Raw genomic sequence first — 16909 nt, forward strand, 5'->3', positions numbered from 1 at the left:
ATCCAGACCAATATATCGTTACATCCCTAAATCCAGTAAGACAAAACTTAACTGGTCCGTCATAATTGTGTAAAAAGGTTCTCTTCCCAACCAAAAAATGCCAAACCAAAGAAAAAAATTTCCCCATCATCTTTCTTCTGTCCCTTAAGTTGTCTTTTCTCTAGGGTTTGGGGGATGAAATGACTTTTTTTGCGGGTTTGTTCAAGTGCTCCTAATGTTCTTAGAATAACAAAGACCAACACCTTTCATTTAAAAAGGTGTGCCTCTTTGTTTCTTTTGTGCATGGATATTGTATAACTGTATAGAAACCAACAGGACTGACCTGTGATTTTGGGTGGGGAGGAGGGGAAAAAAAAATAAAAATCTGGGAGTGGGAGGGAATATTTTGGTTAGCTAAAAAAAAAAAAAAAGTCAAAAACATGAAAAAAACAACAACAACAACAACAACAACAAAAATGGAGGATTGGGGGTTTTCAGCATTGGAGGGGGGTCCTCGTTTTTGAGACTATCCGTCACTGGTTGTGTGCATGTGTTGTTGCAACCCCCCCTTGAGCACCTCCATGTTTTCTTTGATGTATATAACTCCAGAGAGTAGGGGGGGGGGGGTAGCGTGCGATATGGGGGAGGTCAGACTCTGCTCCTGCCAATCAATAGCATTCATTCCTCAGCTTTCGGCGGCGAAGCGGTTCGGTTCCTGCCCAAAATGTGCGTCTTGCTTTTCCAAAGACAGGGCTGTTCACTTGGAGTTAATCAGAGGGACGCACACAGGTCCGAGCCGTTCTTGATTTCACCGCCATGTTTGTCCACATGCTTCTCTTCAAAATCTGTGTACGAACGTCTTTGTATCTTTGTGAACGACCAAGTGTTTTTCTCATGTTCTTCTAAACGATGGGTTGCAATATTTGTCATGCCAAAAAAAAACAGTTCTTGACCAAAAAAAAAAAAAACAACGGCGGACCCACTTGGGGCTTGCGACCAATCCCGCCGAGGCCTAGGCATTTACTGTCAAACAGCCTGGTGCGCATGTCACTCGGCTTCTATGGGATAAGGTCGCTCGTTCCGCCAAGATGGACGCCCCCCCCCCCCTCCCTAGTCACACTGTGCTCTCCCTCTTCTGTTACCTGTTAATCAATCAGAACCAAGTGTCTTTGTGATAGTAGAAGACAATCAGTTTCAAAACAAACGGGGGCAAAAAAGGTAGCGAGAGAGGGGCAGGCCAGTTAGGGGGGGAGGACACTGGATGGGAGGGCACTGTACGGACTCAAGCAAATCACCAGGGAAAAGAGGCTGTCTGAGTCAGGACGCTCTGCTGTGTCCTACTGCCAAACACCTGGTGACATGTCCCGTCTACACACCAACTTTTAACCTATGTCAAGTCAAAACAACTCTCCCAGAAGTGGTGCAAAACCCGAACATCCTATCCTATCACCCACCACTTATTTCTTCTGATAGGGAAAAATACAGAAAAGGCTCCGGTTGGTGGCTTTTGCACACAGAACTATGCAAACACCTGACCCCACCCAATCCTAATCGTTGCTGCTGGGTCAGCGTGTAGAACCCCCCCTCTCCATTTTACCCCCTAAACCCCCCATCCATCTCACTACAACAGGCAGCAGAGCGCCCCCTTGCCGCTCAGGGTTAAAGTAGCGAGTGGCCAAGGTGGAGGGGCGAAGCACTGATCTCACCCCCCCCAAAACTGCCACTGACACAAAATGGAGTCCACAATTTTTCATTTTTTTTGTTGCGCCATGTCGGATTGTCTTTGCGAACCCCCAAAAAGTGCCAAGAAGGGCCACACACAATCAACGCAAAGATGTTTGACATGGTACTTGTACGTTTACAAAGTGGTCTGGAGATTGGTGGCTTGTATTGCACTGACAGACACACATTGCGGAGGGAGGGGCGGGGCAATGTCTGGCTTTTGAAACCAAAGATGAAATCGAAGGTATGACAATCGGGCGAGCAACTAAGAAGACAATGTTCAGCTCTCCACGCCGCTCTACGGGTCATAAAAGTGGACCATTCCACCTCCTACACACAAACATATACACACACCCATCCATAGTCAAGCCAAGTAGACAAAAGGACACGCCCACGTCTACTCAGAGAGCCTCTTTCCCCTCCCTCCCTCCCTCCCTCCCTCCCACTGCAGAAGCTGGAGAGCCTGTGAAGGACTTTTTTTTTGTTTTCTTTGTTTTTAATTGTTATTTTTTTAGTTTTTTAATTTTTTTTTAAAGAGTTTCACTCTTGCTGAGACTTTGAAAAAGGGAAAAGGAAAAAAATCACTGTTGAGGAAAAACATCTTAAAAGGATAATATGGGTAAATTTGCGTGTTTTCAAATAAATTAACAGAATAAAACAATTGTAAAAGTCATTGGTTTGTTGTTTGTTTGACACCAATATTTTTATATACACATGCACCTTTATATATTTAACTATAAATGCAATAATGTTAAGTTTTTGATATTTAACAGATTTTATACTCTGAATTATACATAAATATCACAAATTCATCACCATATTTTAACACGGATACACCAAAAATATTTTAGTGGTTGAAATAATAGACGAGAATGTTATTACATTTAGAAAAATACATTTATTTGCATTTCAATACGAAAAGTAGAAAACAAGGAAAACATCACAGATCAAAAGTGGACAGTGAGTGAGTTAAAGTTACATTTTAGAAAATAGCCTACCACAAATACTACAATGTTACAGTATTTACCATTGCAAATTCTTATTTTTTTTATAGTAACCATCTGGTGACACCTAAATGACTCCTAAAAAGAATTCCAAAAGGCTCCTTGAGTGACGGCAAATGAGGAATGTCAAAGAGCCGTTTTGCCTCTGAACTTTGAATTCAGTTCCAATGGCTGGTTGGAAACGCTGTGAACCTGTATCATATTACCGTATTTATCGTATATTTATATATTTTTTTTAATTCGAGAAAATTTTTACCTGTAAAAAACATTGGACTGTAGTCTTACCTTGAGTTTTCCATGGTAAATTCGGACGATACTGAAGGCGTGGAAGGTAAATGAAGGCAAAACTGCCGTCCAGGCAGTAAGAAAAGCAGTAAGCCAAACTATTGGATTGGCAAAAGCCTCATCAGATGCGCCTGTTAAAAAATCCACAAAGAAAACACGGTATTACATAAGAGAAATACTATGAAATACTAAAAACATTATCTAATTGTGAATTGTTTAAAAAAAAACAAAGATCACAAATTACATAACGTAATGATACATTATCTGGATCAATATATCAATTGGTAAAGCATATTTGAATCAGAATTGATGTTGCACAAAAAAACAAGTTATCTTAGATTGGTAGTTTTGCAAAAACAATGATTTTCATTCAAATTTCTGATATTGTCCAATACTACATCAAAAATTGCATTGATTTCATTGCATGAAGTGAAATGGAGTTAAATGTGTACATTTTGGGTTTAAATTAAGGCCCTTGAATCAAATTGTGTCAGCAAATATTGTACAAAAAATAATGAGTATCACATTGTCATGAATTTGTCAATTGGATCAATCAAAAAGAATTTTACCGTAAAATAAATAATCAGCAGGTGCCCTCTGGAACAAGAACTTGCTATGCGTGATCCTCGAACAGATAAAGTAGAGAAGCAATGAAACGCATAGCGATCCTATATTGAACTTTGTCCAGTTTTTGGTCAACAACACAATCTGATGGAACGGAAAAGAAGCATCATGAGCACCCCTGGAAATAACAATACTGCTGTTCTATCCTTTGTATGTGACTCTGACCTCTATATTGGCAGTAAATACGGCTGCCATGGACACAGTGACCGCCATGGTCTGGTAGTCCACGTCAGTATTGTAGTAGGCTCCGTAGGGGATGAAGAAAAGCACAAATGAAGCATAGAGGGCGTACACAAGTGACCCAAACAACGTTATGGGACTGGAAAGCTCCTGCCTCTGTCCACGCTGGTAAAGCTCAGGCCACTTCAAGCTGTTCTCTGCACTCACGTCCTTCAATGGAACCAGAAAATCACTTGGATGGATGTTGCCGATCAAAGCTAATGACAGTATTGTTGTCAAAGGACTGCACTTCTATTCAAATGATTTTTTTAGGTTCAACAGGAGAGGCGAATTCAACATTTATTTTCATATTTGATTTGAGGCGCCAGAGTCAAGCAATGGTGATAGTTGGTATGTTGTCAAGATTGAGTCAGAAATGTTCATCGGATGAAATATTTTAATTGTAAACCTAAAAGATAACTCTTGAATCAGTTTTAATGCAAATGTGCTAATTCGAAATACACTGCAAAAAACATAAGGAAACTAAATTGAAACTGATATGAATTTAAAATGGGAAATCACAAGCTTAGTAGACAATTGAGCAAAGAAGAAACAAGTACTAACTGTTGTTTTAACTTAAGCAAGGATCAAATGCCTCAGCTAAAAAAAATACTATTACTATAAATTAATCTGAACACAACAACTATAAACTATGGTAGCTTAAAGTCAATTCCTAGCTAAAGTATACCTAGTGTTTAGGTACATCTATTTGCTTAAAGCTATAGGTTCCGGGTTATACTAGCTAGACAATATCATGGGTGGGCAAACCGGTCCTCGAGGGCCACTGTGGGTCCAAGTTTTTGTTCCAACCGATCCAGCAGAAACTGTTTAAACAATGAGATACAGAAAACAAGAGTGCAATCCATTGATTACACTTGTAGGACACCAGATTGGTAAAAAAAAGTGGCATCTTTATGGCTTGGAATGAAAACCTGAACCCACTGTGAACCCTCTGTGGAATAGTTTGCCTCAGCTAGGTAAATGATAAATAAAAATGAGGGAATAACTTACTGAAGTGAGTAGCCTTTGTGAGCAAAGTTGGTTGAATTGAAAGGATCCAGAAAGTTTCATTTAAAACAAAAAGCATCCACTGTTCAGCTGCAAATCATTCTTCTTAATCAACAGTTGCCAGAAATTCAAACCAAATCGGACCACAAATAACAAAACCGCAACACAGCCTTTGCAATTTCCACAACATTGCTCAAGAAAATGGATAAATATGTTCATTCTTACCATAAAAGATGAAATCCTTGCATTAATTGTCAAGTTCAGAGAACTGAGTGGCAAACAGCCCAAATGTGGGAGTCAGTGTTTTATATAGAGGTTAAATGGACCAAACCAAGAGTCTGCAATCTCAAGGGGGTTTGTGGTTTTCATGCTAATTTTGGAACTGGCTTTAAATATGCCTTAGATTGAGAATTTGCATTTTTTTTACAAGTAGACTTATTTGTAAAGTGATGAAATATATATATGTGGGTTTTATTGTTTTGTTGTTATTTTAGGTTTTCATGTTATTGCTGTCATATGGTAAATCCAATTATGATTTGAAATGGTTTGATCCACCAGGTGCCTCGTTTAGTTTCTTTGTCATTTGATTGGCTGGCCAATTGAGGCTTTTCAGGAGTCATTAAATCAGTACGGAACCATTATATGCATATTAATATTATGAAAGACAGTAAAAAAAGCCAACTGTATTACCTTTTCAAAGAAAGCCAGAAACAAAATCTGGGTCGATGTGTAGAAGGTAGTGTAAAGCGCGATGAACCAAGTCTCATACAAAGACTGCAAGACAGAAATATTTCATTTTTAGGAGTTAAACTGTTAAAAAAATGTTTTATATTAATTCATGTAGTAATAATAACTTAAACCAAGAATATACCCCAACAGATGATCAACAAATTCTTGATATATAATTTTTAATTCATTCACGGGCCACACCTGAGCACTGTAACCATTGAAGAGGCCAAACCATAGATGCACTAATGCAAAGCTACAGGTCTTAAAGAGGAAGTAGCGCAGGAATTGGGCGATGCGGCAATATGACCAGCGTCCATGGACCAGCAAGAGCCTTTGCAGGAATCGGAACCTGGACAAGGAAAAGTCTGCATTCTGCGCGGCTTGACCCCCCTCAACTCCCGCCAATCCGACACCAACGTGGGCAGCTCAAGTGGACAACAAAAAAAAAATGCATTAGAACTGCATGTTAAAAAAAGAATATACTATTTGACTTACTTTTGATCATATTAACATCATTGGCGCCATCGCCAATGGACAATGTGATGGAATTTGTGTGCTCCTTGACTAAAGTAACAATGTCTGCCTTCTGGCCTGGTGTCACCCGGCAACACAACACGGTTTGACATTGGCGAGCAAGGCTCATGAATTTAGCACCCCATTCTGGTCTTTGATCAAATTCTGTCTGTAGAGAAACACCAGGTTAACAAGCACAACAAGCATTTTTTAATGTATTTATTTAGTTTACCAGTTCAGGTCCAGTAAGAACCACAGCAGTCTGAACTGGAACCTTTTGAACGGTCCACAGATCTGGCTGTCGGATTTTAAGGAAATCAACCTCAGGCTCTGATGATTGTAGTATCTGCCTATAAATCAAATATATATTTTCAGTAATACTATATAGAGGAATTTTCTTGATTCCCAATCATGATTGACCTCAATTCCTGCCATTCCAGTAATCTTGTGCCAGGATCCAGTAGTTTACATGCATATCCAATGTTAATAGCCGTTTCTTGTTGGAAGAAACGATAACAACAAATTAGGAAATACACTTTGTATTATATCTTTGCCATTTTTTTAATTGCCATACCTTTTTTATCTCCTGTAAGAACCCATACTTTTATCCCAGCTTGTTTAAGGAGCGAAATGGTCTCAGGAACTCCTTCTTGGAGTCGATCCTCTATGGCAGTAACCCCAAGAAGCTACAAATCAGAGAAAAATTCAAAATTAAATTGTATTCATCCACCTAACAGCTGAAATGTATATAATATTAACAATACATTTTGAAAAATAGCTATTGAATCACTGTCCAATATAAAATTACATTCAAAAATCTTCCCAAACCACATTAAAAAACCTTGAAATATTTCATAACGAACCCACTTGGAAATCTTGCTCCATCTCATCATAAAGCTTCTCCAGCAAGACGTTACGGTCAAAGATCGGCATGGCAGCGGCCCGCGCCAGAGTTTTACTCCAGCGATTCCATGACATCTCCGAAACCGATCGAACGGCAATGCACAAGGTCCTCAGACAAGACTGGGAAAACAACTAAAAATACACACACAAAAAACAAAAAAAATAAAAGAAACAAGCCACATGTAAACCCTTTGAGTGCTTAGTCGTTTCCGCTATAGTTAACAGTTAATCTGAACAGATTGAAGAATTTCCGCTTCTCTGGCCACATCATTTTGTGAAATTCCCATTAAAGTCCCTCAGAGAAATAGCTGTTGTACAGTTCAAGCTATTGTTGTGTCCATCAGCATGTTTGTGTGGATGTACATACCTCCAGGGCTTGTTCAGTGCTCTCCTGATGTGGACAGTCCCTCTGCAGCCTCTCCAGTATCACTATGTCAGCTCCCTTGCAGTAGAGTTTTAAACCCCCCTCCGGCTCCCGGACTGCAGCATATGGGAATAAAACACAAGAAGCACTGAAAGCAACCCCCAAAAAGCAGTTCAAAGAGTGAGAGTGAAGCATAAAGTCATTGATTCCCTCACCCAAAACCGACATCCTTCTTCTTTGGCTGGTGAAGTCAAGTAAAGCCAATAGCTTATAGTGACGCTTGACGCCCATCTCGGAGACGTCTATTACGTCTCTGGTTCTGGAGAGGAAAACCCAGCCTAACTCTCTGGCGGCGCCCACAAGAGCCTCCTCATCAGGAGAAGATGATTGGTAAACAAGAGCATCTTGGAGGGGAAGGGGGAAGGGAAAATATTTGGAAAATGGGTTTATCTGGCATAGGGGTGTCAGACATGAAGTGGCCTGCTTAGGGGTTTGAATCATAAGAGATCCGAGCCAAAATATGTTTTTCCAGGAAGATAATCCTTCATGCTTGGATATTACTAGAATACTCAGGAATATGTCTGGATTTGTTTTTATCGCTTGAGTTCAACATGGATGCTAGCTCAGTTATGGCCTTTCCAAATGTGTGTTAGCACAAAGCTACTTTAAACTTCTTAGCAGGTGTTTTGTTTTATCTGCTTAATGTTATTCTCTTAAGTAACTAGTATGTATATATATATTTTAGTATGTATGTATATATATATTTTTTTTCAGCAACATGTTATTTATTTATATATTTATTTATTTATTAACTTATTTCCTATCTATTTATGTCTACATTGTCTTTTGCTGTGTCTGTATTCAACGGAATTTCCCAAATACGGAATGAATAAAGTTATTCAATCCAATCCAAACTTGACAAATGAACGAATTAAAATGGTTGGGTTCTTTTGTAAAGACTTGTTTGTCACCCCCCACCCCCTCGATGATTAAGACTCAAGTATTTGCCCTCAGCTCTAGAAATAAAATGCAATGACCGTTCTATCTTGTAAAAATTCATTGGGCAGGTCACTTGGATGTCAAGGTAACACTCGATATTCTTTCCTCCCCACCTTCTTGCCACTGAGCCATGACAGTGTGACACACCGTCAGTGCTGTGAAGAATCGAACGACGGTTGGACACTGTTGTGCTCGAACACGTTCCACTAAGGTGGGTGCCCACATGAAGAGACCCCCGCGGGAGTAGGGATTCCAGGAGAGGTCCATCAGCTACAACACGTGAAAAAGTAGGACAGAACACAATGAGTATTAGAAACATAAATGGCATGATGATGTACATTATGGCTGAGGATCCATTAAGGATTTGATCATGTAATACCTCAGTATCCTCTGCCCTGATGGATGCGTCACCTGTTGGAGTAAAATTGATGATAATAAATGGGCCGTAAGGTTTAGATATGTTTTTTATCTATTGCTGAAATCATAATTGTAAATTACAGTGTAATTTTTTTACAAGGTATCAAACTGAGTTGAGTTCAATTGGAATTTTAAAAACTAATATTGATCAACTTAGTAAATTATGAATTAAATGAAGATAATGTTTTTTTATTTCTACATTTTGCATTGCAGTGATACTTGGTCATACGGGAAATCGCTTAGAAATATTAAATAAATAATGATAAAAAAATAGAAAAAGAATAATAATAAGTCATAAACACTAAGAAAGGGCAACTATTATTTTTTAAGCAATTTATAGCAAGAAATTCTTGCAATTAGGTGCATTTCCATACATAAGAATTAAAAATGCTAAACTAGCATGTTCAATGATAATAGTCATACACTAATCTGTTCTGACTTGATGAATACATAAACAAAGTTAGAATAGCCTTGCCAAATGTGTCTTTTTGGAAACTAATCTCCCTTTCTTTATCTACATACACAACCTATTGGAGATGTGATCCTAAAATTGAGATAAAAGGTAAATCTATACCGTAAATCTCCCCAGCAATGCAGCATTGCCTGAAGAGCAGATGATTTTGCGTTAACGTCCCCGTTTTGTCGCTCAGCAGGTATTCCACTTGGCCCAACTCCTCACACAAGGAAGTACTCCGAGCTTGGGCTGGGCTGTCCGTCTCTTCCCAGTACATCTCCAAATCCCAATTAATAAATTTGCTATGGAACGTGTGGATCATCTCAAACCTGCACGGCAACACAAAAAAACAATCACAGACTGACAGCCTGATCTCCAGCACCCCTCACAGCAGGTTCCCACTAACGTGACATAGAGCATGATGGGAACGACAGGACCGAGTAGCATGAAGTAGCTCCAGTAGACCAGAAATCCAGCATAGACCGGATCTCCATTGATGACCAGCGCAGAGAGAAACTCTGTACGGATCATGACCCGGTGTGTAAACACCCCACAGCCGATGGCCAGAAGGAGAACGACCAACAACAAAAACGCCACAATCTGTGGACGGTCAGAAGACAGTTCATTAGGCACAAGTCGTAATACTCTAATCAATAAGTCAATGATTAAGTCACCCCAATCACTGCTTTGTTGAGAATGTTCTCCAAGCGAGTTCTCTTGGCCCGCACTTTCCCGCAGTTCTTCAGGACCTTGGTGTCGGAACCTGGGTCGCACATTGACGAGATCGAGAGTTCAAGTCCCTGCCTGGCAAGGCAGACGGTTGCCGACCCTGCCCTTGAGCAGGATGACCTTGTTGTACAGAGTTGGATAGAATGCATGGAGAAGTACCTTCCCTTCAAGGGATGCCTGGTGTAATAGATACTTTCCAAAAGACTGGAAATGGAGATTGGAATTGGATTGTGAGTATGCGAATAATGACTAACTACGTGGGACAAATCGATGAATTGTTGAATTTATTTGGGCCTGTCGTTAGGAGTTAACTGGCCCTTTAAGAAATGGATTGATTTGAAATAAATATGTATGCTATAGCTGACCATATGTCCACACTACCATAGTGCTGTTGAGTTAACCCTTTCATGCACAAATAGATTTAGATATACATATATCTATAAAATCTTGACAGAGCACTTATTTATAACTGTTTGGCTGCCTTTGACGGGGGGCTGCTGGTCAAAATCCCAGTCAAAATTGTCGTCTCACAATATTCATTTACCCTAGAATAGGTTATTTGAAGAGCTGTTCAATGTACTAGAAGAGCTGTCCAAGGTACTGAACACCTATGAAAGTATTATATATATAAGGTTAAGATAAAATTTGTTTCATTTGTTAAACACTAACATTTGCCATTTAATCTTCACTTTTTCACTCTGGTAGCAAGACTACACATATTTTGTGCACGTGACCTTGACCAAATACTCATTTATAATGTACATAAACAAAACGGCACCCTATAGTGATGTTTACTTATGAAATTGGTTAATGTGAAGGCCTGCCATCATGACCAGAAACTTTAAGTCTTAAAATCTCAAAATAGTGTACTATTATTGCCATCTCTACCCTACGTGTCTGGATGGTCAAAGTCAAGGCAAATATATGAAGTAGAATCTTAATCGGTGTGTATTGCTAGGCACAATATGACAAATGGCCTAAAAGCCATCTGTGGAGGATTTGAACATACGTCGGTCCGGCAATATGCGATCAATGATCACTTAAAAAGAGTGTGTGAGGGTGTGTGTGTGTGTGCATGTGAGTTGATCCGGGCGATGTCAGGTGACCCACATTTCAAAGGCATTGTGCATAATTAGCCTTATAATGCATTGGACATAATATAATTTGCCTTTGAAGCAGTAGAAGGTGATCTAAGGACATTTTGGATTGCACTCTTGTGATGGGTTCTCCTTCCACAAAAATTTGGAGGATTAATTTATGTTAAGGAATCAATCCGTACCAGCGTAGATGACCAAACCGTAGGCGGTAAGCGTGTTTCGTAGGACGGTCCCTCTGAGGAGGAGGTGTTCGTTGTCCAATAGGAATCGTTCGTCTTTCCAGTGGAGCTTTCCTCTAAAGACGTGAATGCCGTCGTTGGGTTCCTCGCAGAACACCACGCCTGGAAAATCACGGAATTGTCGATTTAAGAGAAAAAAATTGTTGTATTTGTCATATCATGTTGGGTGTATTTACCATCAAAGCTGGCAAGAGTACATTCTGAAGGTTCAGACGTCAATTTGTCGTGCGTTGCTCTGAGAGCTTGTCGGAGCTTCAGGTTTGTTTCTCTGTGAGAGCAGAAATAACATGTCATATTTCATTTTTTTAGGGCTATGCATTACTTGTGGTAGGTAGACAACCCTTTGAGATGCTCTGGTTCAGAACAATATCATGCATATATGTGTAGGATAATCTAAAAATGCATGTTTTTGGGAAAATGACAGAAATCAAGCATAGTAGCAACTAACCATTGGTATATTGAATCTGCTGCATTAAATCAGAAATGTTTATATTAAAGTCTCACCCGTCAATGTCAGCTGTTTCCACATAGGCTACACTATGAGGCTCAGAGCTGCATAGGAGCACAACATCTGCCTGACAATAAATGGAAAATAAATAAATCAGAGTAAAATACACACTTATTTGAACAATTGTATTTCTTATTTTTAGTCTGAATTGAATTTTTAAATGTATTTTATTTTATATAGGATTAAAATTCAATTTTTCTGTGTTTATATTGCATGACAGTGTATACATTGTGCAGTATTTTGATTCTGGTGCTTATACTACTTTTTTTTAAATCAATAACACTAATAAGTTGAGCCCTTTGTACTCCAAAATATGTCTTTTTTAAGACTCACGGGGATGGTTTGGTCTTTGTGGATGCGCACAATATCTCCCACACACACATCCTTCCACTGCGCTTTGTTGAAGCTGAAATAGACGGCACAAATGATTCATTCACTTCACCTTCCTAAAATATCACACAAATGCTGGCCAAGATTCCACATTGTGAAAAAAAAGAAAGTCAAGCTGATTGATGACAGTGTCTATGCTCATTGTCCGTGATGCTCTTCTCTCAGCGTTCAGGTGATTATTTTTTTTTGGACACACAAAAGAAAGTGTTGATATGGGTCGCTCATTTTTCAGACCTTTGCAATCACACACTTTCTTTTGGGTTGTCTTGCCTTTTCTTTATTATCTAAAAGCATGTTTTTGAATTACACAGCAATTTTGTTAAAGTACAACAACCAAATATGTATTTTTTCTTTTTTTTTAACCAGTCAACATTAAGAAACATGAAAATAATGGGTAATTTTACTTAAAAACAGAGTGAAAAAGAAAAGTTTCAAAGAGCTGTAATGTACCAAATAAGATAGTAAAAATACTAACTTAAATTTTGAGAAATGTATAAATAAAACCTTTAGCCAATGGGAGGGCAGCGAGGTGATGGAAGATAGCCAATGGGAAAGCAACTCTAGTTACGACAAAAACAATAACAAAAAAAACTGATGAGGTGCATTTACGTGGTTTAATTTCGTTTGATATTTTTTAACTTGGATTTTTTTTCCCGGATCTTTGGGGTAAAATTCATAAGTAGAGGTACCACTGTATGTATTTTTCAATAATTTCAAATCCTAAATATCAACAACATTAGTTTTTTCTATTTCACTCTCATCAATGTGAACGCTTGTCTCACAGCCTTCACCAGACAATAAGATTTATGAAACATAATAGCAGCTGCATTTGAGTTGTTGTTTCCAGTTGCTATGAGCATTTATGGCTCATTGATTCTCCACAGCATCCTCCTAAACCAGCCAACACCTCTCCGAATTAAATCACATTAAAATGATTACAAAACAATAAAACGTCCTGCTGAGAGATCACTTGATCTTGTTTTTGCGGCGGAATGGCACACGCTCGCCTCTAAACGGGCGCCTTGGGGAGCATCCAGCCTTTCGCTCATTTACGCTTCATTAGAGCTTCATTAGAAGCGGGTTTCAAACCCTCCCGTCTCCTCACCTCTGGGAGATGAGCACGTCACACGGTCTGGCGTTGACCTCCGAGTCGCTGCGTCTCCTTGCCTGAAATCACAACACGAGTGATAGCCAGAGGTGGCAAATGTACTCCCACTCTAAGTAGATGAATTGATTAACTAACTCTCTAAGCCTAACAAAGAGGGAAACAGAAGGTAAAGCTATTTCATTTTTTTTCTAATGCAGGAGACTATATACTATACAGGAGACTATAATACTGTATTTTTTCATTTGTAGTTTCCCCCTCTAGAGATAAGAAAATAGTTAGAGGATATCTATTCAATAGTTATCCTCATCTATTGACTCCAGCACCCACCGCGACCCGAGTGAGGAAATTCAAGGAGATATATATATAAAAATAAATAAATAAAAAAAAAAAAAAAAAAAAAAAAAAAAAAAAATATATATATATATATATATATATATATATATATATATATATATATATATATATATATATATATATATATATATATATATATATATATATATATATATATATATATATATATATATATATATATATATATATAAATATATACACACATATATTTATATATATTCCTACATATATATTCATATATATCTCCTTGAATTTCCTCACTCGGGTCGCTCGCGGGGGGTGCTGGAGTCTTTAGATGAGGAAATAGTCACATTGACAACAATAGTCGTCTTTTCTCTTTCAAAAAGTTCATGTGTGCGGCCAATTGGCCAATCTGAGGAAAAGTAACAAAGTATTTGCACTACTTTACTTGCCACCACGACCTAGTAAGATGGCCGTGAAAAGGTTGCGACGATAGAAAGGAAAGGCGCCATTACTGGCCCAAGGAGGAGATTTACACCCTTTGCTAAATGATTAGTCAATAGAGAGGGGTCAAGCGAGCGTTTCAGCCGGAGAGCCGTTAACGACCGTAACTCAGCGATGCACTTAACCAGAGAGTCGTGCATGCAAAACATCATGCCGTCGTTTAAGAGGGAAAAGCTTTAATGATATAGCAGGGGAATTAATGCTACTGGGACGACTGGTTTAGTCAATGAGGAGAGGAAAGAGGAGTCATTGAGGACCACAAAGGAAAGTGTGGAAACTCTCATGCGTGGGGCCTCCACGCCGACTCTTAAGACGAGTATTGATGGCGAGTCAGGTGACGAGCGCTACGTGAGAAACGACAGTGGGGGATAGAGGGAGTGGCAGTCTCACCATGTCGTTAAGAAGGTCCTTTGCACCTCTCACGGAGACGATGAGAAGGATTGGGATGATGGAAATGTACCATTGGACTGATGAAATGATGGGGACGCACTGAGGGAAGAAATAGAGGATGTGTGTCAAAAATTGCAGTGGAATTCGGGTGAAATTTATTGATTTCAATTTGCTCATCGCTAATTTAGATTTCCCCATTGAAATTAATTTAAATAGCATTTATCAGTTTGACGACTGTTCAAACACCAAATAAAAGCATTGAAATGTATATATTTTTTTGCTTGTCTACATTTGTTGATCCACTGTTTGTGCTTGAGAGGATTTTTACAGTCTCGTGCAGCCTTTAAATGAAAAATAAAGTTTTCCAGTCAAATTTGTGAGTGAAACAGTACTATACATTGTATATAGTGTAGTTTGGCAACTCCCTTTAATCTAAAACACATTTTAAAGACTTAGTTGCAATTTGACCTGCAACGCCATGATGAACAGGAAGTAGAGATTGGCGGCTCGCTGGAACTGCTCAAACAAAGTCATCGGCAGGAAAGTGAGAGCTGTGTACTTGTAGCTGCGTACTTGGTTGTCCTGGCAACACACAGTCCAAAATCAAAAACCTACTAATTGAGACAAAAAGGGGGGAATGCAATTGGGACTTTGTGATACGTAGTATATCAGTCAAATCTCTGATGTGTTGTAAAATGTGCAGAGTATTTTAAATCAAGTGATTGTGAAGGGAGGTCCGTACCGAGCAGCGACCCCAGCGGAATCCCAGGAAGGATTTCTTCTGATGCCCTTTGTGATAGTGACGCTGATTGGCTCTCACTTGCCATGTGAGATCTGCTAGTACACAAGAACTTGGGTTGAAATATCTTCAGGGGTTATCATCACAAGCATCCCTGGAAGGGACACTACCCTACCACCATCAGTAAATCAAAAATGGCTGGAAAATTATGCAAAAACATGGTTTTGTAGTGAAGTTCTGCTAAATTAGGCATTCAACTCACTTTGCTATTTTGGATCACAATTGTCCAATTATTTTTTTAATGACTTTTTGTGTATTTTTTGACACCATGTTTTTGGCCAATGTCCAACCCAATCAACAAAAACCAAATCCTTCCACCAAATTCCTTTCTTGAAAACGATGAAACCATTTAAAAATGCTTTTTGGATATTAAACTTAAAATTTTCTCCCAAAAAACAAAGTCGATTTTACAGTAGCCTGAAACAAAATGGCTAAAATTCATCAAAAAAATCCTTTAGTTGGTAAAACAATTAAGTGTTGGTGGTGTAAGCAATTCACAATAAACAAACAATTAAAAAAACATACCATGCCAATGTTTGTGCATTGAATTTCTATTAAATTGCCCTTTCACAATAAATAACAATCTCATTGTAGAAATTCAAGCACACATCAAAAACTGTTCCTCACCCCGTTTTCTTAAAACATACCTGATTCCATGTCGTCCTTATCCATGCCGATGACCTACTCAGTAACATGTACACTTTGTGCTGCAAAGGGACAAAAGCGACACTTTCTGATCATCTTAGTTATCTTGTAACTCATTACATAGCGTTACCATGCCAACACAAGCCTTCTTAGCGGTGAATGGTTTGTAAATTACCATCCACTCTTCTTTTCAGTCAGCCTCAGGCATGAATCTAAAATCTTGAAGGGAAAAAAAAAGTGTAGCCAACATAAAGACAACACAACTGCTTACCTGTAGTGATAGTATCGATTCCTTTTGCATTACCATGGAATTATGGAAAGTATTGTTGACATGCTGTTTGGTACACACTTTCCTTTCTTCTGCTCCACTCAGACAATAATGATATAACATATCCACACCCAAGTTAGTCCCAGGTGTGTCCTGCATCACATGACATAATCCCTGTTCACTTTATACCTGGGAATATAGCGACTAGAGAGAGGGAAGAGTATTATTGTTGTCAAAATGCTTTATAGGGGTATAAAAATTAGAGAAGAAATTGGAGTGGTCAATGTATTTTTTGGAAATAAAATGTAGTATGACGACAGTGTGTTTGTGGGAGTGTTGCACACCTGCTGTGGTTCAGAAAACATTGGAAAGGATCAGTTTACAGGTGAATACAAAGCTTTGCATAATGGGGTTGAGTCTGAGGCAGTTGTGTGAGTGTGCAATTGTGCCTGAAAATAAAATGAAATAATATATAAAAGGGAATGCATGAGGGGGGAAAAAAATGTTCATTGTTAAACAAACATGTTTTTGGAGATTACATGGGTTTACCAAAAAGTGACCTCAATAGTCATTTATTGTTATTCTGGGAAATATTTTATTTCTTATATTTAGAAAACACAAACTAAATTTGTTTTGGGGGTTAAAAAATCCTCAACAAAATTTGAAATATTCTTTTACTGAGTATTTTTAGGCTTTT

At 38.6% G+C, this 16909-nt stretch overlaps 2 protein-coding genes across 2 annotated transcripts in view; both read right to left on the reverse strand.

Annotated features, from left to right (window-relative positions):
• The window catches only part of LOC144196381 (uncharacterized), a 54970-nt gene extending 49628 nt beyond the window's left edge, over positions 1 to 5342 (reverse strand). The window contains exons 1-2 of the mRNA XM_077716502.1: positions 5067 to 5342; positions 2991 to 3121 (exon numbers count right to left, since the gene is read on the reverse strand). Coding sequence (XP_077572628.1) covers positions 2991 to 3004 — 14 coding nt within the window. The 5' untranslated portion in view covers positions 3005 to 3121; positions 5067 to 5342. The remainder of the gene's footprint in view (positions 1 to 2990; positions 3122 to 5066) is intronic.
• atp8b3 (ATPase phospholipid transporting 8B3) lies at positions 3661 to 16010 on the reverse strand. Its single transcript, XM_077716496.1, has 24 exons — positions 15947 to 16010; positions 15243 to 15334; positions 14969 to 15082; positions 14501 to 14599; positions 13289 to 13350; positions 12127 to 12199; positions 11790 to 11860; positions 11462 to 11553; positions 11229 to 11387; positions 9895 to 9983; positions 9627 to 9820; positions 9341 to 9549; positions 8729 to 8760; positions 8463 to 8619; positions 7566 to 7754; positions 7354 to 7466; positions 6951 to 7118; positions 6658 to 6769; positions 6504 to 6579; positions 6316 to 6433; positions 6066 to 6252; positions 5772 to 5995; positions 5532 to 5615; positions 3661 to 4004 (listed from the first exon to the last, which is right to left on the reverse strand). Exons 1-24 carry the CDS (start codon positions 15969 to 15971, stop codon positions 3756 to 3758), a joined length of 2988 nt encoding a protein of 995 aa, XP_077572622.1. The 5' UTR covers positions 15972 to 16010; the 3' UTR covers positions 3661 to 3755.
• Positions 16011 to 16909: the final 899 nt, after the last annotated feature.

The sequence above is a fragment of the Stigmatopora nigra genome, chromosome 5 (genome assembly GCF_051989575.1).
Source record: "Stigmatopora nigra isolate UIUO_SnigA chromosome 5, RoL_Snig_1.1, whole genome shotgun sequence".
Taxonomy (NCBI): Eukaryota; Metazoa; Chordata; class Actinopteri; order Syngnathiformes; family Syngnathidae; genus Stigmatopora; species Stigmatopora nigra.